The 17,500-nt window shown below is 44.2% G+C and overlaps 1 protein-coding gene across 1 annotated transcript in view; it reads left to right on the top strand.

The window, feature by feature from the left end:
* LOC133550798 (dynamin-3-like) overlaps positions 1-17,500 on the top strand; it is a 60,989-nt gene that overhangs the window by 40,521 nt on the left and 2,968 nt on the right. Inside the window, exons 16-20 of the mRNA XM_061896842.1 lie at positions 3,130-3,239; positions 4,678-4,792; positions 10,451-10,615; positions 10,697-10,932; positions 11,006-11,179. Of these exons, the coding sequence (XP_061752826.1) occupies positions 3,130-3,239; positions 4,678-4,792; positions 10,451-10,615; positions 10,697-10,932; positions 11,006-11,179 (800 nt within the window). The remainder of the gene's footprint in view (positions 1-3,129; positions 3,240-4,677; positions 4,793-10,450; positions 10,616-10,696; positions 10,933-11,005; positions 11,180-17,500) is intronic.

Here is a 17,500-nt window from a genome sequence, read left to right as displayed (position 1 = left end):
CACACTGCTGTACATGGAACTTAGATATTGGCTTTCACTATGTAAAGTGCCTTGAGTCACTAGAGAAAAAGCGCTATATAAATATAATTCACTTCACTTCGCTGCTGGGCACCTTGTTGTTATTGTTATTGTTGTTGTTGTCCATGGTCCAAGTCGAAAGAGGAGCCTAGACTCTAGTTCCAGGTTCCTCAGCGGAACCTCCCGTCTTTCCATGTGAGCATTCACACCTGGTCTGACTCCACATGAACCCCAAATCACACCAGCTTTGACACCACATGAACTCCAAATCACACCAGCTTTGACACCACATGAACTCCAAATCACACCAGCTTTGACACCACATAAACTCCATATCCCACCCAGTCTGACACCACATAAACTCCAAATCACACCAGCTCTGACACCACATGAACTCCAAATCACACCAGCTTTGACACCACATGAACTCCAAATCACACCAGCTTTGACACCACATGAACTCCATATCCCACCCAGTCTGACACCACATGAACTTCATATCACACCCAGTCTGACACCACATGAACTCCATATCACACCCGGTCTGACACCACATGAACTCCAAATCACACCAGCTTTGAAACCACATGAACTCCAAAGCACACCAGCTTTGACACCAAGTAAACTCCTTATCCCACCAACTTTGACACCACATAAACTCCATATCCCACCCGGTCTGACACCACATGAACTCCAAATCACAGCAGCTTTGACACCGCATGGACTCCATATCACACCCGGTCTGACACCACATGGACTCCAATCACACCAGCTTTGACACCACATAAACTCCATATCCCACCCGGTCTGACACCACATGAACTCCAAATCACAGCAGCTTTGACACCGCATGGACTCCATATCACACCCGGTCTGACACCACATGGACTCCAATCACACCAGCTTTGACACCACATGGACTCCAATCACACCCGGTCTGACACCACATGAACTCCATATCCCACCCCTTCTGACACCACATGAACTCCGAATCACACCAGCTTTGACACCACATGAACTCCAAATCACACCAGCTTTGACACCACATGAACTCCAAATCACACCAGCTTTGACACCACATGAACTCCAAATCACACCAGCTTTGACACCACATGAACTCCAAATCACACAAGCTTTGACACCACACAAACTCCATATCCCACCCAGTCTGACACCACACGAACTCCATATCACACCCAGTCTGACACCACATGAACTCCAAATCACACCCAGTCTGACACCACATGAACTCCAAATCCCACCAGCTTTGACACCACATGAACTCCAAGTCACACCAGCTTTGACACCAAATAAACTCCATATCCCACCCAGTCTGACACCACATGAACTCCAAATCACACCAGCTTTGACACCACATGAACTCCAAGTCACAACAGCTTTGACACCAAATAAACTCCATATCCCACCCAGTCTGACACCACATGAACTCCAAATCACACCAGCTTTGACACCAAATAAACTCCATATCCCACCCAGTCTGACACCACATGAACTCAGCATCACACCAGCTTTGACACCACATGAACTCCAAATCACACCAGCTTTGACACCACATGAACTCCATATCACACCAGCTTTGACACCACATGAACTCCAAATCACACCAGCTTTGACACCACATAAACTCCATATCCCACCCAGTCTGACACCACATGAACTCCAAATCACACCAGCTTTGACACCACATGAACTCCAAATCACACCAGCTTTGACACCACATAAACTCCATATCCCACCCAGTCTGACACCACATGAACTCCAAATCACACCAACTTTGACACCACATAAACTCCATATCCCACCCAGTCTGACTCCACATGAACTCCAAATCACACCAGGTCTGACACCAAATGAACTCCAAATCACACCAGCCTTGACACCACATGAACTCCAAGTCACACCAGCTTTGACACCAAATAAACTCCATATCCCACCCAGTCTGACACCACATGAACTCCAAATCACACCAGCTTTGACACCAAATAAACTCCATATCCCACCCAGTCTGACACCACATGAACTCAGAATCACACCAGCTTTGACACCACAAGAACTCCAAATCACACCAGCTTTGACACCACATGAACTCCAAATCACACCAGCTTTGACACCACATGAACTCCAAATCACACCAGCTTTGACACCACATAAACTCCATATCCCACCCAGTCTGACACCACATGAACTCCAAATCACACCAGCTTTGACACCACATGAACTCCAAATCACACCAGCTTTGACACCACATAAACTCCATATCCCACCCAGTCTGACACCACATGAACTCCAAATTCAACTAGCTTTGACACCACATAAACTCCATATCCCACCCAGTCTGACTCCACATGAACTCCAAATCACACCAGGTCTGACACCACATGAACTCCAAATCACACCAGCTTTGACACCACATGAACTCCAAATCACACCAGCTTTGACACCAAATAAACTCCATACCCCACCCAGTCTGACACCACATGAACTCCATATCACACCCGGTCTGACACCACATGAACTCCAAATCACACCAGCTTTGACACCACATAAACTCCATATCCCACCCAGTCTGACACCACATAAACTCCAAATCACACCAGCTTTGACACCACATGAACTCCAAATCACACCAGCTTTGACACCACATAAACGCCATATCCCACCCAGTCTGACACCACATGAACTCCATATCACACCCAGTCTGACACCACATGAACTCCAAATCACACCAACTTTGACACCACATGAACTCCAAATCAAACCAGCTTTGACACCACATGAACTCCAAATCAAACCAGCTTTGACACCACATGAACTCCAAATCACACCAGCTTTGACACCACATGGACTTCAAATCCACTTTGATGTCGCTGGTTGTGGCCTCCTCTGGGGAACTTCTCTCTTGTGTACTAAGTACTAGCAGTGTTGTGTACTAAGTACTAGCAGATGTTGACTATTGGTCATCTCCTCACAGACAGTAAGAAGTGTGTGTGTGTGTGTGTGTGTGTGTGTGTGTGTGTGTGTGTGTGTGTGTGTGTGTGTGTGTGTGCGTGCGCGTGCGCGTGCGCGTGCGCGTGTGTGTGTGTGAGACAGGAGAAGGATAAGAAGTACATGCTGCCGCTGGACAACCTGAAGGTCCGAGACGTGGAGAAGAGTTTCATGTCCAGCAAACACATCTTTTGCATCTTCAACACGGAGTCGAGGTCAGTCAGCTGCTGTCACTCTCATGCCAGCAGTAATACTAACCCTGTTTCCATATGAGTTGGGAAATTGTGTTAGATGTAAATATAAACAGAATACAATGATTTGCGAATCCTTTTCAAGCCATATTCAGTTGAATATGTTACAAAGACAACATATTTGATGTTCAAACTCATAAACATTTTTTTTTCTGTGCAAATAATCATTAACTTTGGATTTTGATGCCAGCAACACGTGACAAAGAAGTTGGGAAAGGTGGCAATAAATACTGATAGAGTTGAGGAATGCTCATCAAACACTTATTTGGAACATCCCACAGGTGTGCAGGCTAATTGGGAACAGGTGGGTGCCATGATTGGGTATAAAAGCAGCTTCCATGAAATGCTAAGTAACTCACAAACAAGGATGCGGTGAGAGGTCACCACTTTGTAAGCAAATTGTCAAACAGTTTTAGGACAACATTTCTCAACGAGCTATTGCAAGGAATTTAGGGATCTACGGTCCGTAAAATCATCAAAAGGTTCAGAGAATCAGGAGTAATCACTGCACCTAAGCGATGATATTACGAACTTTTGATCCCTCAGGCGGCACTGCATCAAAAACCGACATCAGTGTGTAAAGGATATCACCACATGGGCTCAGGAACCCTTCATAAAACCACTGTCAGTAACTACAGTCAGTCGCTACATCTGTAAGTGCGGTTTAGCTCGGTTGGTAGAGTGGCCGTGCCAGCAACTTGAGGGTTGCAGGTTCGATTCCCGCTCGCACCATCCTAATCACTGCCGTCGTGTCCTTGGGCAAGACACTTTACCCACCTGCTTCCAGTGCCACCCACACTGGTTTGAATGTGACTTAGATATTGGGTTTCACTCTGTAAAGCGCTTTGAGTCACTAGAGAAAAGTTAAAACTCTACTATGCAAAGCCATAGCCATGTATCAACAACACCCAGGAACGGCACCGGCTTCCCTGGGCCCGAGCTCATCTAAGATGGACTGATGCAAAGTGGAAAAGTGTTCTGTGGTCTGACGAGTCCACATTTCAAATTATATTTGGAAACTGTGGACGTGGTGTCCTCCGGAACAAAGAGGAAAATAACCATCCGGATTGCTATAGGCGCAAAGTGTTCTAGGCAGCATGTGTGATGGTATGGGGGTGCATTAGTGCCCAAGGCATGGGTAATTTACACATCTGTGAAGGCACCTTTAATGCTGAAAGGTACATACAGGTTTTGGAACAACATATGTTGTCATCCAAGCAATGTTATCATGGACGCCCCTGCTTATTTCAGCAAGACAATGCCAAGCCATGTGTTACAACAGCATGGTTTCGTAGTAAAAGATATGTTTGTGTGTACTACAGGAAGGTGTAGTTGTACTAGACATGTGTGTGTGTACTACAGGAAGGTGTACTTGTACTAGACATGTATGTGTGTACTACAGGAACGTGTACAAGGACAATCGCACACTGGAGCTGGCGTGTGACTCCCAGGATGATGTCGACAGCTGGAAGTCTTCTCTGCTACGTGCCGGGGTCTATCCTGAGAAGATTGCCACGGTCAGCACCATTTATATCGCACAACTGGCAACATTTACATCGCACAACTGGCAACATGTACATCGCACAACTGGCAACATTTACATCGCACAACTGGCAACATTTACATCGCACAACTGGCAACATTTCTATCGCACACCTGGCAACATTTATATCGCACACCTGGCAACATTTATATCGCACACCTGGAAACATTTATATCGCACAACTGGCAACATTTATATCGCACAACTGGCAGCATTTATATCGCACAACTGGCAACATTTATATCGCACACCTGGCAACATTTATATCGCACACCTGGCAACATTTATATCGCACAACTGGCAACATTTATATCGCACAACTGGCAACATTTATATCGCACAACTGGCAACATTTATATCGCACAACTGGCAACATTTACATCGCACAACTGGCAACATTTACATCGCACAACTGGCAACATTTACATCGCACAACTGGCAACATTTATATCGCACAACTGGCAACATTTATATCGCACAACTGGCAACATTTATATCGCACAACTGGCAACATTTACATCGCACAACTGACCACATTTATATCGCACAACTGGCAACATTTATACCTTACACGTGTCTACATTCATATCGCATTCATGTCAACATTTATATCACCTGCGTGTAAACAAGTATATAGCATTAGTGTAAACATTTATATTGCATGTGTGTCAACATTAATATCGCATAAGTGTCACCATTTATATCACGAGTGTCAACAAGAGTATAGCATCAGTGTAAACATTTATATCGCACAACTGGCAACATTTATATCGCACAACTGGCAACATTTATACCTTATACGTGTCTACATTCATATCGCATTCATGTCAACATTTATATCACCTGCGTGTCAACAAGTATATAGCATTAGTGTAAACATTTATATTGCACGTGTGTCAACATTTATATCGCATATGTGTCAACATTTATATCACACGAGTGTCAACAAGTATATAGCATCAGTGTAAACATTTATATTGCACAACTGGCAACATTTATATCGCACAACTGGCAACATTTATATCGCACACCTGACAACATTTATATCGCACAACTGGCAACATTTATATCGCACAACTGGCAACATTTATATCGCACAACTGGCAACATTTATATCGCACAACTGGCAACATTTATATCGCACACCTGGCAACATTTATATCGCACACCTGGCAACATTTATATCGCACAACTGGCAACATTTATATTGCACAACTGGCAACATTTATATCGCACAACTGGCAACATTTATATCGCACAACTGGCAACATTTACATCGCACAACTGGCAACATTTACATCGCACAACTGGCAACATTTACATCGCACAACTGGCAACATTTACATCGCACAACTGGCAACATTTACATCGCACAACTGGCAACATTTATATCACACAACTGGCAACATTTATATCGCACAACTGGCAACATTTACATCGCACAACTGACCACATTTATATCGCACAACTGGCAACATTTATACCTTACACGTGTCTACATTCATATCGCATTCATGTCAACATTTATATCACCTGCGTGTAAACAAGTATATAGCATTAGTGTAAACATTTATATTGCATGTGTGTCAACATTAATATCGCATAAGTGTCACCATTTATATCACGAGTGTCAACAAGTATATAGCATCAGTGTAAACATTTATATTGCACAACTGGCAACATTTATATCGCACAACTGGCAACATTTACATCGCACACCTGGCAACATTTATATCGCACACCTGGCAACATTTATATCGCACAACTGGCAACATTTATATCACACAACTGGCAACATTTATATCGCACAACTGGCAACATTTACATCGCACAACTGGCAACATTTACATCGCACAACTGACAACATTTACATCGCACAACTGACAACATTTATATCGCACACCTGGCAACATTTATATCGCAAAACCGGCAACTTTTATATCGCACAACTGGCAACATTTACATCGCACAACTGGCAACATTTATATCGCACACCTGGCAACATTTATATCGCACACCTGGCAACATTTATATCGCACAACCGGCAACTTTTATATCGCACAACCGGCAACATTTATATCGCACAACCGGCAACATTTATACCGCACAACTGGTAACATTTATATCGCACACCTGGCAACATTTATATCGCACAACCGGCAACTTTTATATCGCACAACCGGCAACATTTATATCGCACAACCGGCAACATTTATATCGCACAACTGGCAACATTTATATCGCACGACTGGCAACATTTATATCGCACGACTGGCAACATTTATATCGCACAACTGGCAGCATTTATATCGCACAACTGGCAACATTTATACCGCACAACTGGCAACATTTATATCGCACAACCGGCAACATTTATATCGCACAACCGGCAACTTTTATATCGCACAACCGGCAACTTTTATATCGCACAACCGGCAACATTTATATCGCACAACCGGCAACATTTATATCGCACAACCGGCAACATTTATATCGCACAACCGGCAACATTTATATCGCACGACTGGCAACATTTATATCGCACGACTGGCAACATTTATATCGCACGACTGGCAGCATTTATATCGCACAACTGGCAACATTTATATCGCACAACTGGCAACATTTATACCGCACAACTGGCAACATTTATATCGCACAACTGGCAACATTTATACCGCACAACTGGTAACATTTATACCGCACAACTGGCAACATTTATATCGCACGAGTGGCAACATTTATATCGCACAACCGGCAACTTTTATATCGCACAACTGGCAACATTAAATCGCACACCTGGCAACATTTATATCGCATAACTGGCAACATTTATACCGCACAACTGGCAACATTTATATCGCACAACTGGCAACATTTATATCGCACAACTGGCAACATTTACATCGCACACCTGGCAACATTTCTATCGCACACCTGGCAACATTTATATCGCACACCTGGAAACATTTCTATCGCACAACTGGCAACATTTATATCGCACAACTGGCAGCATTTATATCGCACAACTGGCAACATTTATACCGCACAACTGGCAACATTTATACCGCACAACTGGCAACATTTATATCGCACAACTGGCAACATTTATATCGCACACCTGGCAACATTTATATCGCACACCTGGCAACATTTATATCGCACAACCGGCAACTTTTATATCGCACAACCGGCAACATTTATATCGCACAACTGGCAACATTTATATCGCACAACTGGCAACATTTATATCGCACAACTGGCAACATTTATATCGCACACCTGGCAACATTTATATCGCACAACTGGCAACATTTATACCGCACAACTGGCAACATTTATATCGCACAACTGGCAACATTTATATCGCACAACTGGCAACATTTATACCTTACACGTGTCTACATTCATATCGCATTCATGTCAACATTTATATCACCTGCGTGTCAACAAGTATATAGCATTAGTGTAAACATTTATATCGCATATTTGTCAACATTTCTACCTCATTCATATCAACATTTATATCGCATACGTGTCTACATTATTATCGCATAATTGTCAACATTTATACCGCATGTGTGTCAACATTTATATTGCATATTTGTCAACTATTATATCGCATATACGTGTCAACATTTATATCTCATTCATCTCAACATTTATTTTGCATTTATGTCAACATTTATGTCTAATCCGTGGCGGCGAGTCAAATACATTCCTTACAAGTTTTTTTTTGCTGATGTAGCTAAACATGCTACATGCTATGCTAACTGCTCGTGTATATTTTTTTCCTGAAATTGTTGATCTGTTTCATTTTCTAACAATATCAAATATGTTTTGCAATGGTTGCTAAGGTTACAACACCATGGGACAAGGAGATGCTAACATATGGTTGCTATGGTTACAACACCATGAGACAAGGAGATGCTGACATATGGTTGCTATGGTTACAACACCATGAGACAGGAGGATGCTGACATATGGTTGCTATGGTTACAACACCATGAGACAGGAGGATGCTGACATGTGGTTGCTATGGTTACAACACCATGAGACAGGAGGATGCTGACATATGGTTGCTATGGTTACAATACCATGACACAGGAGGATGCTAACATATGGTTGCTATGGTTACAACACCATGAGACAGAAGGATGCTGACATATGGTTGCTATGGTTACAATACCATGAGACAGGAGGATGCTAACATATGGTTGCTATGGTTACAACACCATGGGACAAGGAAATGCTGACATGTGGTTACTATGGTTACAACACCATGAGACAGGAGGATGCTGACATGTGGTTGCTATGGTTACAATACCATGAGACAGGAGGATGCTAACATATGGTTGCTATGGTTACAATACCATGAGACAGGAGGATGCTAACATATGGTTGCTATGGTTACAATACCATGAGACAGGAGGATGCTAACATATGGTTGCTATGGTTACAACACCATGAGACAGAAGGATGCTGACATATGGTTGCTATGGTTACAATACCATGAGACAGGAGGATGCTAACATATGGTTGCTATGGTTACAATACCATGAGACAGGAGGATGCTAACATATGGTTGCTATGGTTACAACACCATGAGACAGAAGGATGCTGACATGTGGTTGCTATGGTTACAACACCATGAAACAGGAGGATGCTGACATGTGGTCGCTATGGTTACAATACCATGAGACAGGATGATGCTGACATGCGGTTGCTATGGTTACAACACCATGAGACAAGGAGGATGCTGACATGTGGTTGCTATGGTTACAGCACCATGAGACAGGGGGATGCTGACATGTGGTTGCTATGGTTACAACACCATGAGACAGGAGGATGCTGACATATGGTTGCTATGGTTACAATACCATGAGACAGGAGGATGCTGACATATGGTTGCTATGGTTACAATACCATGAGACAGGAGGATGCTAACATATGGTTGCTATGGTTACAATACCATGAGACAGGAGGATGCTAACATATGGTTGCTATGGTTACAATACCATGAGACAGGAGGATGCTAACATATGGTTGCTATGGTTACAACACCATGAGACAGAAGGATGCTGACATATGGTTGCTATGGTTACAATACCATGAGACAGGAGGATGCTAACATATGGTTGCTATGGTTACAATACCATGAGACAGGAGGATGCTAACATATGGTTGCTATGGTTACAACACCATGAGACAGAAGGATGCTGACATGTGGTTGCTATGGTTACAACACCATGAAACAGGAGGATGCTGACATGTGGTCGCTATGGTTACAATACCATGAGACAGGATGATGCTGACATGCGGTTGCTATGGTTACAACACCATGAGACAAGGAGGATGCTGACATGTGGTTGCTATGGTTACAGCACCATGAGACAGGGGGATGCTGACATGTGGTTGCTATGGTTACAACACCATGAGACAGGAGGATGCTGACATGTGGTTGCTATGGTTACAACGCCATGAGACAGGATGATGCTGACATATGGTTGCTATGGTTACAACACCATGAGACAGGAGGATGCTGACATGTGGTTGCTATGGTTACAAACAGCAGGCTGTGATTAATGAAGACTGGGGTGACAGGTGTGTGTGTTGTGGTCCCCCCATGAAGGTGGAGAGTGAGAGCAGCAGCACCACAGACAACTTCTCCATGGACCCCCAGCTGGAGCGCAAGGTGGAGACCATCAGGAACCTGGTGGACTCCTACATGGCCATCGTCAACAAGTGCATCAGGGACCTGATGCCCAAGGCCATCATGCACCTGATGATCAACAACGTAACCCCTCACCCGCCTTCCTTCCTTCCTTCCTTCCACGCCACCTCCCGCTTCAGCCGCCCTCCACCTTTTTTCCCCCAGGTGAAGGAGTTCATCAACGCCGAGCTGCTGGCCCAGCTGTACTCGGCCGGAGACCAGAACGCCCTGATGGACGAGTCCCAGGAGCAGGCCCAGAGGAGGGACGAGGTGCTGAGAACCCACCAGGCCCTGAAGGAGGCCCTGGCCATCATCGGAGACATCTCCACCTCCACCATCACCGTGCCCATGCCCCCGCCCGTGGACAACTCCTGGGTGGGCGACTCCAGTTCTGCTCGCAGGTAGCGCCCACACACCTGTACCTCTACCTGTACCTTAGTCCCAGGTCCCTTCTCAACCTTCCCTGCTGCCAAGGTCTCCGCCTCCCAGTCCCACTGGACCCAGGAGGATGTCTGCGGGCCAGCGGCCCGGTCCTCGGGGGGCCCCGCCCCCGCCTAACCGCCCGGGACCCCTGGGACCCTTCAACAACACTGCTGACAGTCCGCAGGCCCCCAGCCGCCCAAACAGGGCCCCTCCCAGTATCCCCAGGTGGGTAGGAGAAAACACAAGACTCACACACCAGTGGAAGCATGTTGACACGTGTGATATCATGTGTGATACAAGCCGACCTGCAGCATGTTTACTTGTGTGTGATATCATCTGCGATACAAGCAGTCCTGCAGCCTGTTTACTTGTATGTGATATCATGTGCGATACAAGCAGACCTGCACCCTGTTTACTTGTGTGTGATATCATGTGCGATACAAGCAATCCTGCAGCCTGTTTACTTGTGTGTGATATCATGTGCGATACAAGCAATCCTGGAGCCTGTTTACTTGTGTGTGATATCATGTGTGATACAAGGAGTTCTGCAGCAGATTGTGCGTGATATCATGTGTGATACAAGCAGTCCTGCAGCATGTTTACTTGTGTGTGATATCATATGCGATACAAGCAGTCCTGCAGCCTGTTTACTTGTATGTGATATCATGTGCGATACAAGCAGACCTGCACCCTGTTTACTTGTGTGTGATATCATGTGCGATACAAGCAATCCTGCAGCCTGTTTACTTGTGTGTGATATCATGTGCGATACAAGCAATCCTGGAGCCTGTTTACTTGTGTGTGATATCATGTGTGATACAAGGAGTTCTGCAGCAGATTGTGCGTGATATCATGTGTGATACAAGCAGTCCTGCAGCATGTTTACTTGTGTGTGATATCATGTGTGATACAAGCAGTTCTGCAGCAGATTGTGTGTGATACAAGCAGTCCTGCAGCATGTTTACTTGTGTGATATCATGTGCGATACAAGCAGTCCTGCAGCCTGTTTACTTCTGTGTGATATCATCTGTGATACAAGCAGTCCTGCAGCATGTTTACTTGTGTGATATCATGTGAGATACAAGCAGTCCTGCAGCATGTTTACTTGTGTGTGACATCATGTGTGATACAAGCAGTTCTGCAGCAGATTGTGTGTGATATCAGGTGTGATACAAGCAGTCCTGCAGCATGTTTACTTGTGTGATATCATGTGCGATACAAGCAATCCTGCAGCCTGTTTACTCGTGTGTGATATCATGTGTGATACAAGCAGTCCTGCAGCATGTTTACTTGTGTGTGATATCATGTGTGATACAAGTAGTCCTGCAGCATGTTTACTTGTGTGTGATATCATGTGCGATACAAGCAGTCCTGCAGCCTGTTTACTTGTGTGTGATATCATGTGTGATACAAACAGTTCTGCAGCAGATTAATTGTGTGTGATATCATGTGCGATAGAAGCAGCCCTGCAGCCTGTTTACTTGTGTGTGATATCATGTGTGATAGAAGCAGTCCTGCAGCATGTTTACTTGTGTGTGATATCATGTGCGATACAAGCAGACCTGCAGCCTGTTTACTTGTGTGTGATATCATGTGCGATACAAGCAGACCTGCAGCATGTTTACTTGTGTGTGATATCATGTGTGATAGAAGCAGTCCTGCAGCATGTTTACTTGTGTGTGATATCATGTGCGATACAAGCAGACCTGCAGCCTGTTTACTTGTGTGTGATATCATGTGCGATAGAAGCAGCCCTGCAGCCTGTTTACTTGTGTGTGATATCATGTGTGATACAAGCAGCCCTGCAGCATGTTTACTTGTGTGTGATATCATGTGCGATACAAGTAGTCCTGCAGCATGTTTACTTGTGTGATATCATGTGCGATACAAGCAGTCCTGCAGCCTGTTTACTTGTGTGTGATATCATGTGTGATACAAGCAGCCCTGCAGCATGTTTTACTTGTGTGTGATATCATGTGCGATACAAGCAGTCCTGCAGCCTGTTTACTTGTGTGTGACATGTGCGATACAAGTAGTCCTGCAGCATGTTTACTTATGTGTGATATCATGTGTGATACAAGCAGTCCTGCAGCCTGTTTACTTGTATGTGATATCATGTGTGATACAAGAAGTCCTGCAGCCTGTTTACTCGTGTGTGATACAAACAGTTCTGCAGCAGATTAATTGTGTGTGATATCATTTGTGATACAAGCAGTCCTGCAGCCTGTTTACTTGTATTTGATATCATGTGCGATACAAGGAGTCCTGCAGCATGTTTACTAGTGTGTGATATCATGTGTGATACAAGCAGCCCTGCAGCATGTTTTACTTGTGTGTGATATCATGTGCGATACAAGCAGTCCTGCAGCCTGTTTACTTGTGTGTGACATCATGTGCGATACAAGTAGTCCTGCAGCATGTTTACTTATGTGTGATATCATGTGTGATACAAGCAGTCCTGCAGCCTGTTTACTCGTGTGTGATACAAACAGTTCTGCAGCAGATTAATTGTGTGTGATATCATGTGTGATACAAGCAGTCCTGCAGCCTGTTTACTCGTGTGTGATACAAACAGTTCCATCCATCCATCCATTTTCTACCGCTTATTCCCTTTCGGGGTTGCGGGGGGCACCGGCGCCTATCTCAGCTACAATTTGGCGGAAGGCGGGGTACACCCTGGACAAGTCGCCACCTCATCGCAGGGCACAAACAGTTCTGCAGCAGATTAATTGTGTGTGATATCATTTGTGATACAAGCAGTCCTGCAGCCTGTTTACTTGTATTTGATATCATGTGCGATACAAGCAGTCCTGCAGCATGTTTACTAGTGTGTGATATCATGTGCGATACAAGCAGTCCTGCAGCCTTTTACTTGTGTGTGATATCATGTGTGATACAAGCAGTCCTGCAGCCTTTTACTTGTGTGTGATATCATGTGTGATACAAGCAGTCCTGCAGCCTGTTTACTTGTATGTGATATCATGTGCGATACAAGCAGACCTGCAGCCTGTTTACTTGTGTGTGATATCATGTGCGATACAAACAGTTCTGCAGCTGATTAATTGTGTGTGATATCATGTGCGATACAAGCAGTCCTGCAGCATGTTTACTTGTGTGTGATATCATGTGCGATACAAGCAGACCTGCAGCCTGTTTACTTGTGTGTGATATCATGTGCAATACAAACAGTTCTGCAGCTGATTAATTGTGTGTGATATCATGTGTGATACAAGCAGTCCTGCAGCATGTTTACTTGTGTGTGATATCATGTGTGATACAAGCAGTCCTGCAGCATGTTTACTTGTGTGTGATATCATGTGTGATACAAGCAGTCCTGCAGCATGTTTACTTGTGTGTGATATCATCTGCGATACAAGCAGTCCTGCGGCATGTTTACTCGGGTGTGATATCATGTGTGATACAAACAGTTCTGCAGCAGATTGTGTGATATCATGTGTGATACAAGCAGTCCTGCAGCATGTTTACTTGTGTGTGATATCATGTGCGATACAAGCCGACCTGCAGCATGTTTACTTGTGTGTGATATCATGTGCAATACAAGCAGTCCTGCAGCCTGTTTACTTGTGTGTGATATTATGTGTGATACAAGCAGTCCTGCAGCAGGTTTACTTGTGTCTGATATCATGTGTGATACAAACAGTTCTGCAGCAGATTAATTGTGTGTGATATCATGTGTGATACAAGCAGTCCTCCAGCATGTTTACTTGTGTGTGATATCATGTGTGATACAAGCAGTCCTGCAGCATGTTTACTTGTGTGTGATATCATCTGCGATACAAGCAGTCCTGCGGCATGTTTACTCGGGTGTGATATCATGTGTGATACAAACAGTTCTGCAGCAGATTGTGTGATATCATGTGTGATACAAGCAGTCCTGCAGCATGTTTACTTGTGTGTGATATCATGTGCGATACAAGCCGACCTGCAGCATGTTTACTTGTGTGTGATATCATGTGCAATACAAGCAGTCCTGCAGCCTGTTTACTTGTGTGTGATATCATCTGCGATACAAGCAGTCCTGCAGCATGTTTACTTGTGTGTGATATCATGTGTGATACAAGCAGTCCTGCGGCATGTTTACTTGTGTGTGATATCATGTGTGATACAAGCAGTCCTCCAGCATGTTTACTTGTGTGTGATATCATGTGTGATACAAGCAGTCCTGCAGCATGTTTACTTGTGTGTGATATCATCTGCGATACAAGCAGTCCTGCGGCATGTTTACTCGGGTGTGATATCATGTGTGATACAAACAGTTCTGCAGCAGATTGTGTGATATCATGTGTGATACAAGCAGTCCTGCAGCATGTTTACTTGTGTGTGATATCATGTGCGATACAAGCCGACCTGCAGCATGTTTACTTGTGTGTGATATCATGTGCAATACAAGCAGTCCTGCAGCCTGTTTACTTGTGTGTGATATCATGTGTGATACAAGCAGTCCTGCAGCCTGTTTACTTGTGTCTGATATCATGTGTGATACAAACAGTTCTGCAGCAGATTAATTGTGTGTGATATCATGTGTGATACAAGCAGTCCTCCAGCATGTTTACTTGTGTGTGATATCATGTGCGATTTAAGCAGTCCTTCAGCCTGTTTACTTTTGTGTGATATCATCTGCGATACAAGCAGTCCTGCAGCATGTTTACTTCTGTGTGATATCATGTGCAATACAAGCAGTCCTGCAGCATGTTTACTTGTGTGTGATATCATGTGTGATACAAGCAGTCCTGCGGCATGTTTACTTGTGTGTGATATCATGTGCGATACAAGCAGTCCTGCAGCCTGTTTACTTGTGTGTGATATCATGTGTGATACAAGCAGCCCTGCAGCATGTTTACTTATGTGTGATATCATGTGTGATACAAGTAGTCCTGCAGCATGTTTACTTGTGTGTGATATCATGTGTGATACAAACAGTTCTGCAGCAGATTAATTGTGTGTGATATCATGTGTGATACAAGCAGTCCTCCAGCATGTTTACTTGTGTGTGATATCATGTGCGATTTAAGCAGTCCTTCAGCCTGTTTACTTTTGTGTGATATCATGTGCGATACAAGCAGTCCTGCAGCATGTTTACTTCTGTGTGATATCATGTGTGATACAAGCAGTCCTGCAGCCTGTTTACTTCTGTGTGATATCATGTGTGATACAAGCAGTCCTGCAGCCTGTTTACTTGTGTGTGATATCATGTGCGATACAAGCAGTCCTGCAGCCTGTTTACTTGTGTGTGATATCATGTGCGATACAAGCAGTCCTGCGGCCTGTTTACTCGTGTGTGATATCATCTGCGATACAAGCAGTCCTGCAGCATGTTTACTTGTGTGTGATATCATGTGTGATACAAGCAGTCCTGCGGCATGTTTACTTGTGTGTGATATCATGTGCGATACAAGCAGTCCTGCAGCCTGTTTACTTGTGTGTGATATCATGTGCGATTTAAGCAGTCCTTCAGCCTGTTTACTTTTGTGTGATATCATGTGCGATACAAGCAGTCCTGCAGCATGTTTACTTCTGTGTGATATCATGTGTGATACAGGCAGTCCTGCAGCCTGTTTACTTGTGTGTGATATCATGTGCGATACAAGCAGTCCTGCAGCCTGTTTACTTGTGTGTGATATCATGTGCGATACAAGCAGTCCTGCGGCCTGTTTACTCGTGTGTGATATCATCTGCGATACAAGCAGTCCTGCAGCATGTTTACTTCTGTGTGATATCATGTGCAATACAAGCAGTCCTGCAGCATGTTTACTTGTGTGTGATATCATGTGTGATACAAGCAGTCCTGCGGCATGTTTACTTGTGTGTGATATCATGTGCGATACAAGCAGTCCTGCAGCCTGTTTACTTGTGTGTGATATCATGTGTGATACAAGCAGCCCTGCAGCATGTTTACTTATGTGTGATATCATGTGTGATACAAGTAGTCCTGCAGCATGTTTACTTGTGTGTGATATCATGTGTGATACAAGCAGACCTGCAGCATGTTTACTTCTGTGTGATATCATGTGCGATAGAAGCAGCCCTGCAGCCTGTTTACTTGTGTGTGATATCATGTGTGATACAAGCAGTCCTGCGGCATGTTTACTTGTGTGTGATATCATGTGTGATACAAACAGTTCTGCAGCAGATTAATTGTGTGTGATATCATGTGTGATACAAGCAGTCCTCCAGCATGTTTACTTGTGTGTGATATCATGTGTGATACAAGCAGTCCTGCAGCATGTTTACTTATGTGTGATATCATGTGTGATACAAGCAGTCCTGCGGCATGTTTACTTGTGTGTGATATCACGTGTGATACAAGCAGTCCTGCAGCATGTTTACTTATGTGTGATATCATGTGTGATACAAGCAGTCCTGCGGCATGTTTACTTATGTGTGATATCATGTGTGATACAAGCAGTCCTGCAGCCTGTTTACTTCTGTGTGATATCATGTGTGATACAAGCAGTCCTGCAGCCTGTTTACTTGTGTGTGATATCATGTGCGATACAAGCAGTCCTGCAGCCTGTTTACTTGTGT

Source organism: Nerophis ophidion, linkage group LG04 (genome assembly GCF_033978795.1).
Source record: "Nerophis ophidion isolate RoL-2023_Sa linkage group LG04, RoL_Noph_v1.0, whole genome shotgun sequence".
NCBI classification, from domain to species: Eukaryota; Metazoa; Chordata; class Actinopteri; order Syngnathiformes; family Syngnathidae; genus Nerophis; species Nerophis ophidion.
The sequence above is the reverse complement of the archived record's forward strand: the minus strand, read 5'-3'. Positions and strand labels throughout refer to the sequence as shown.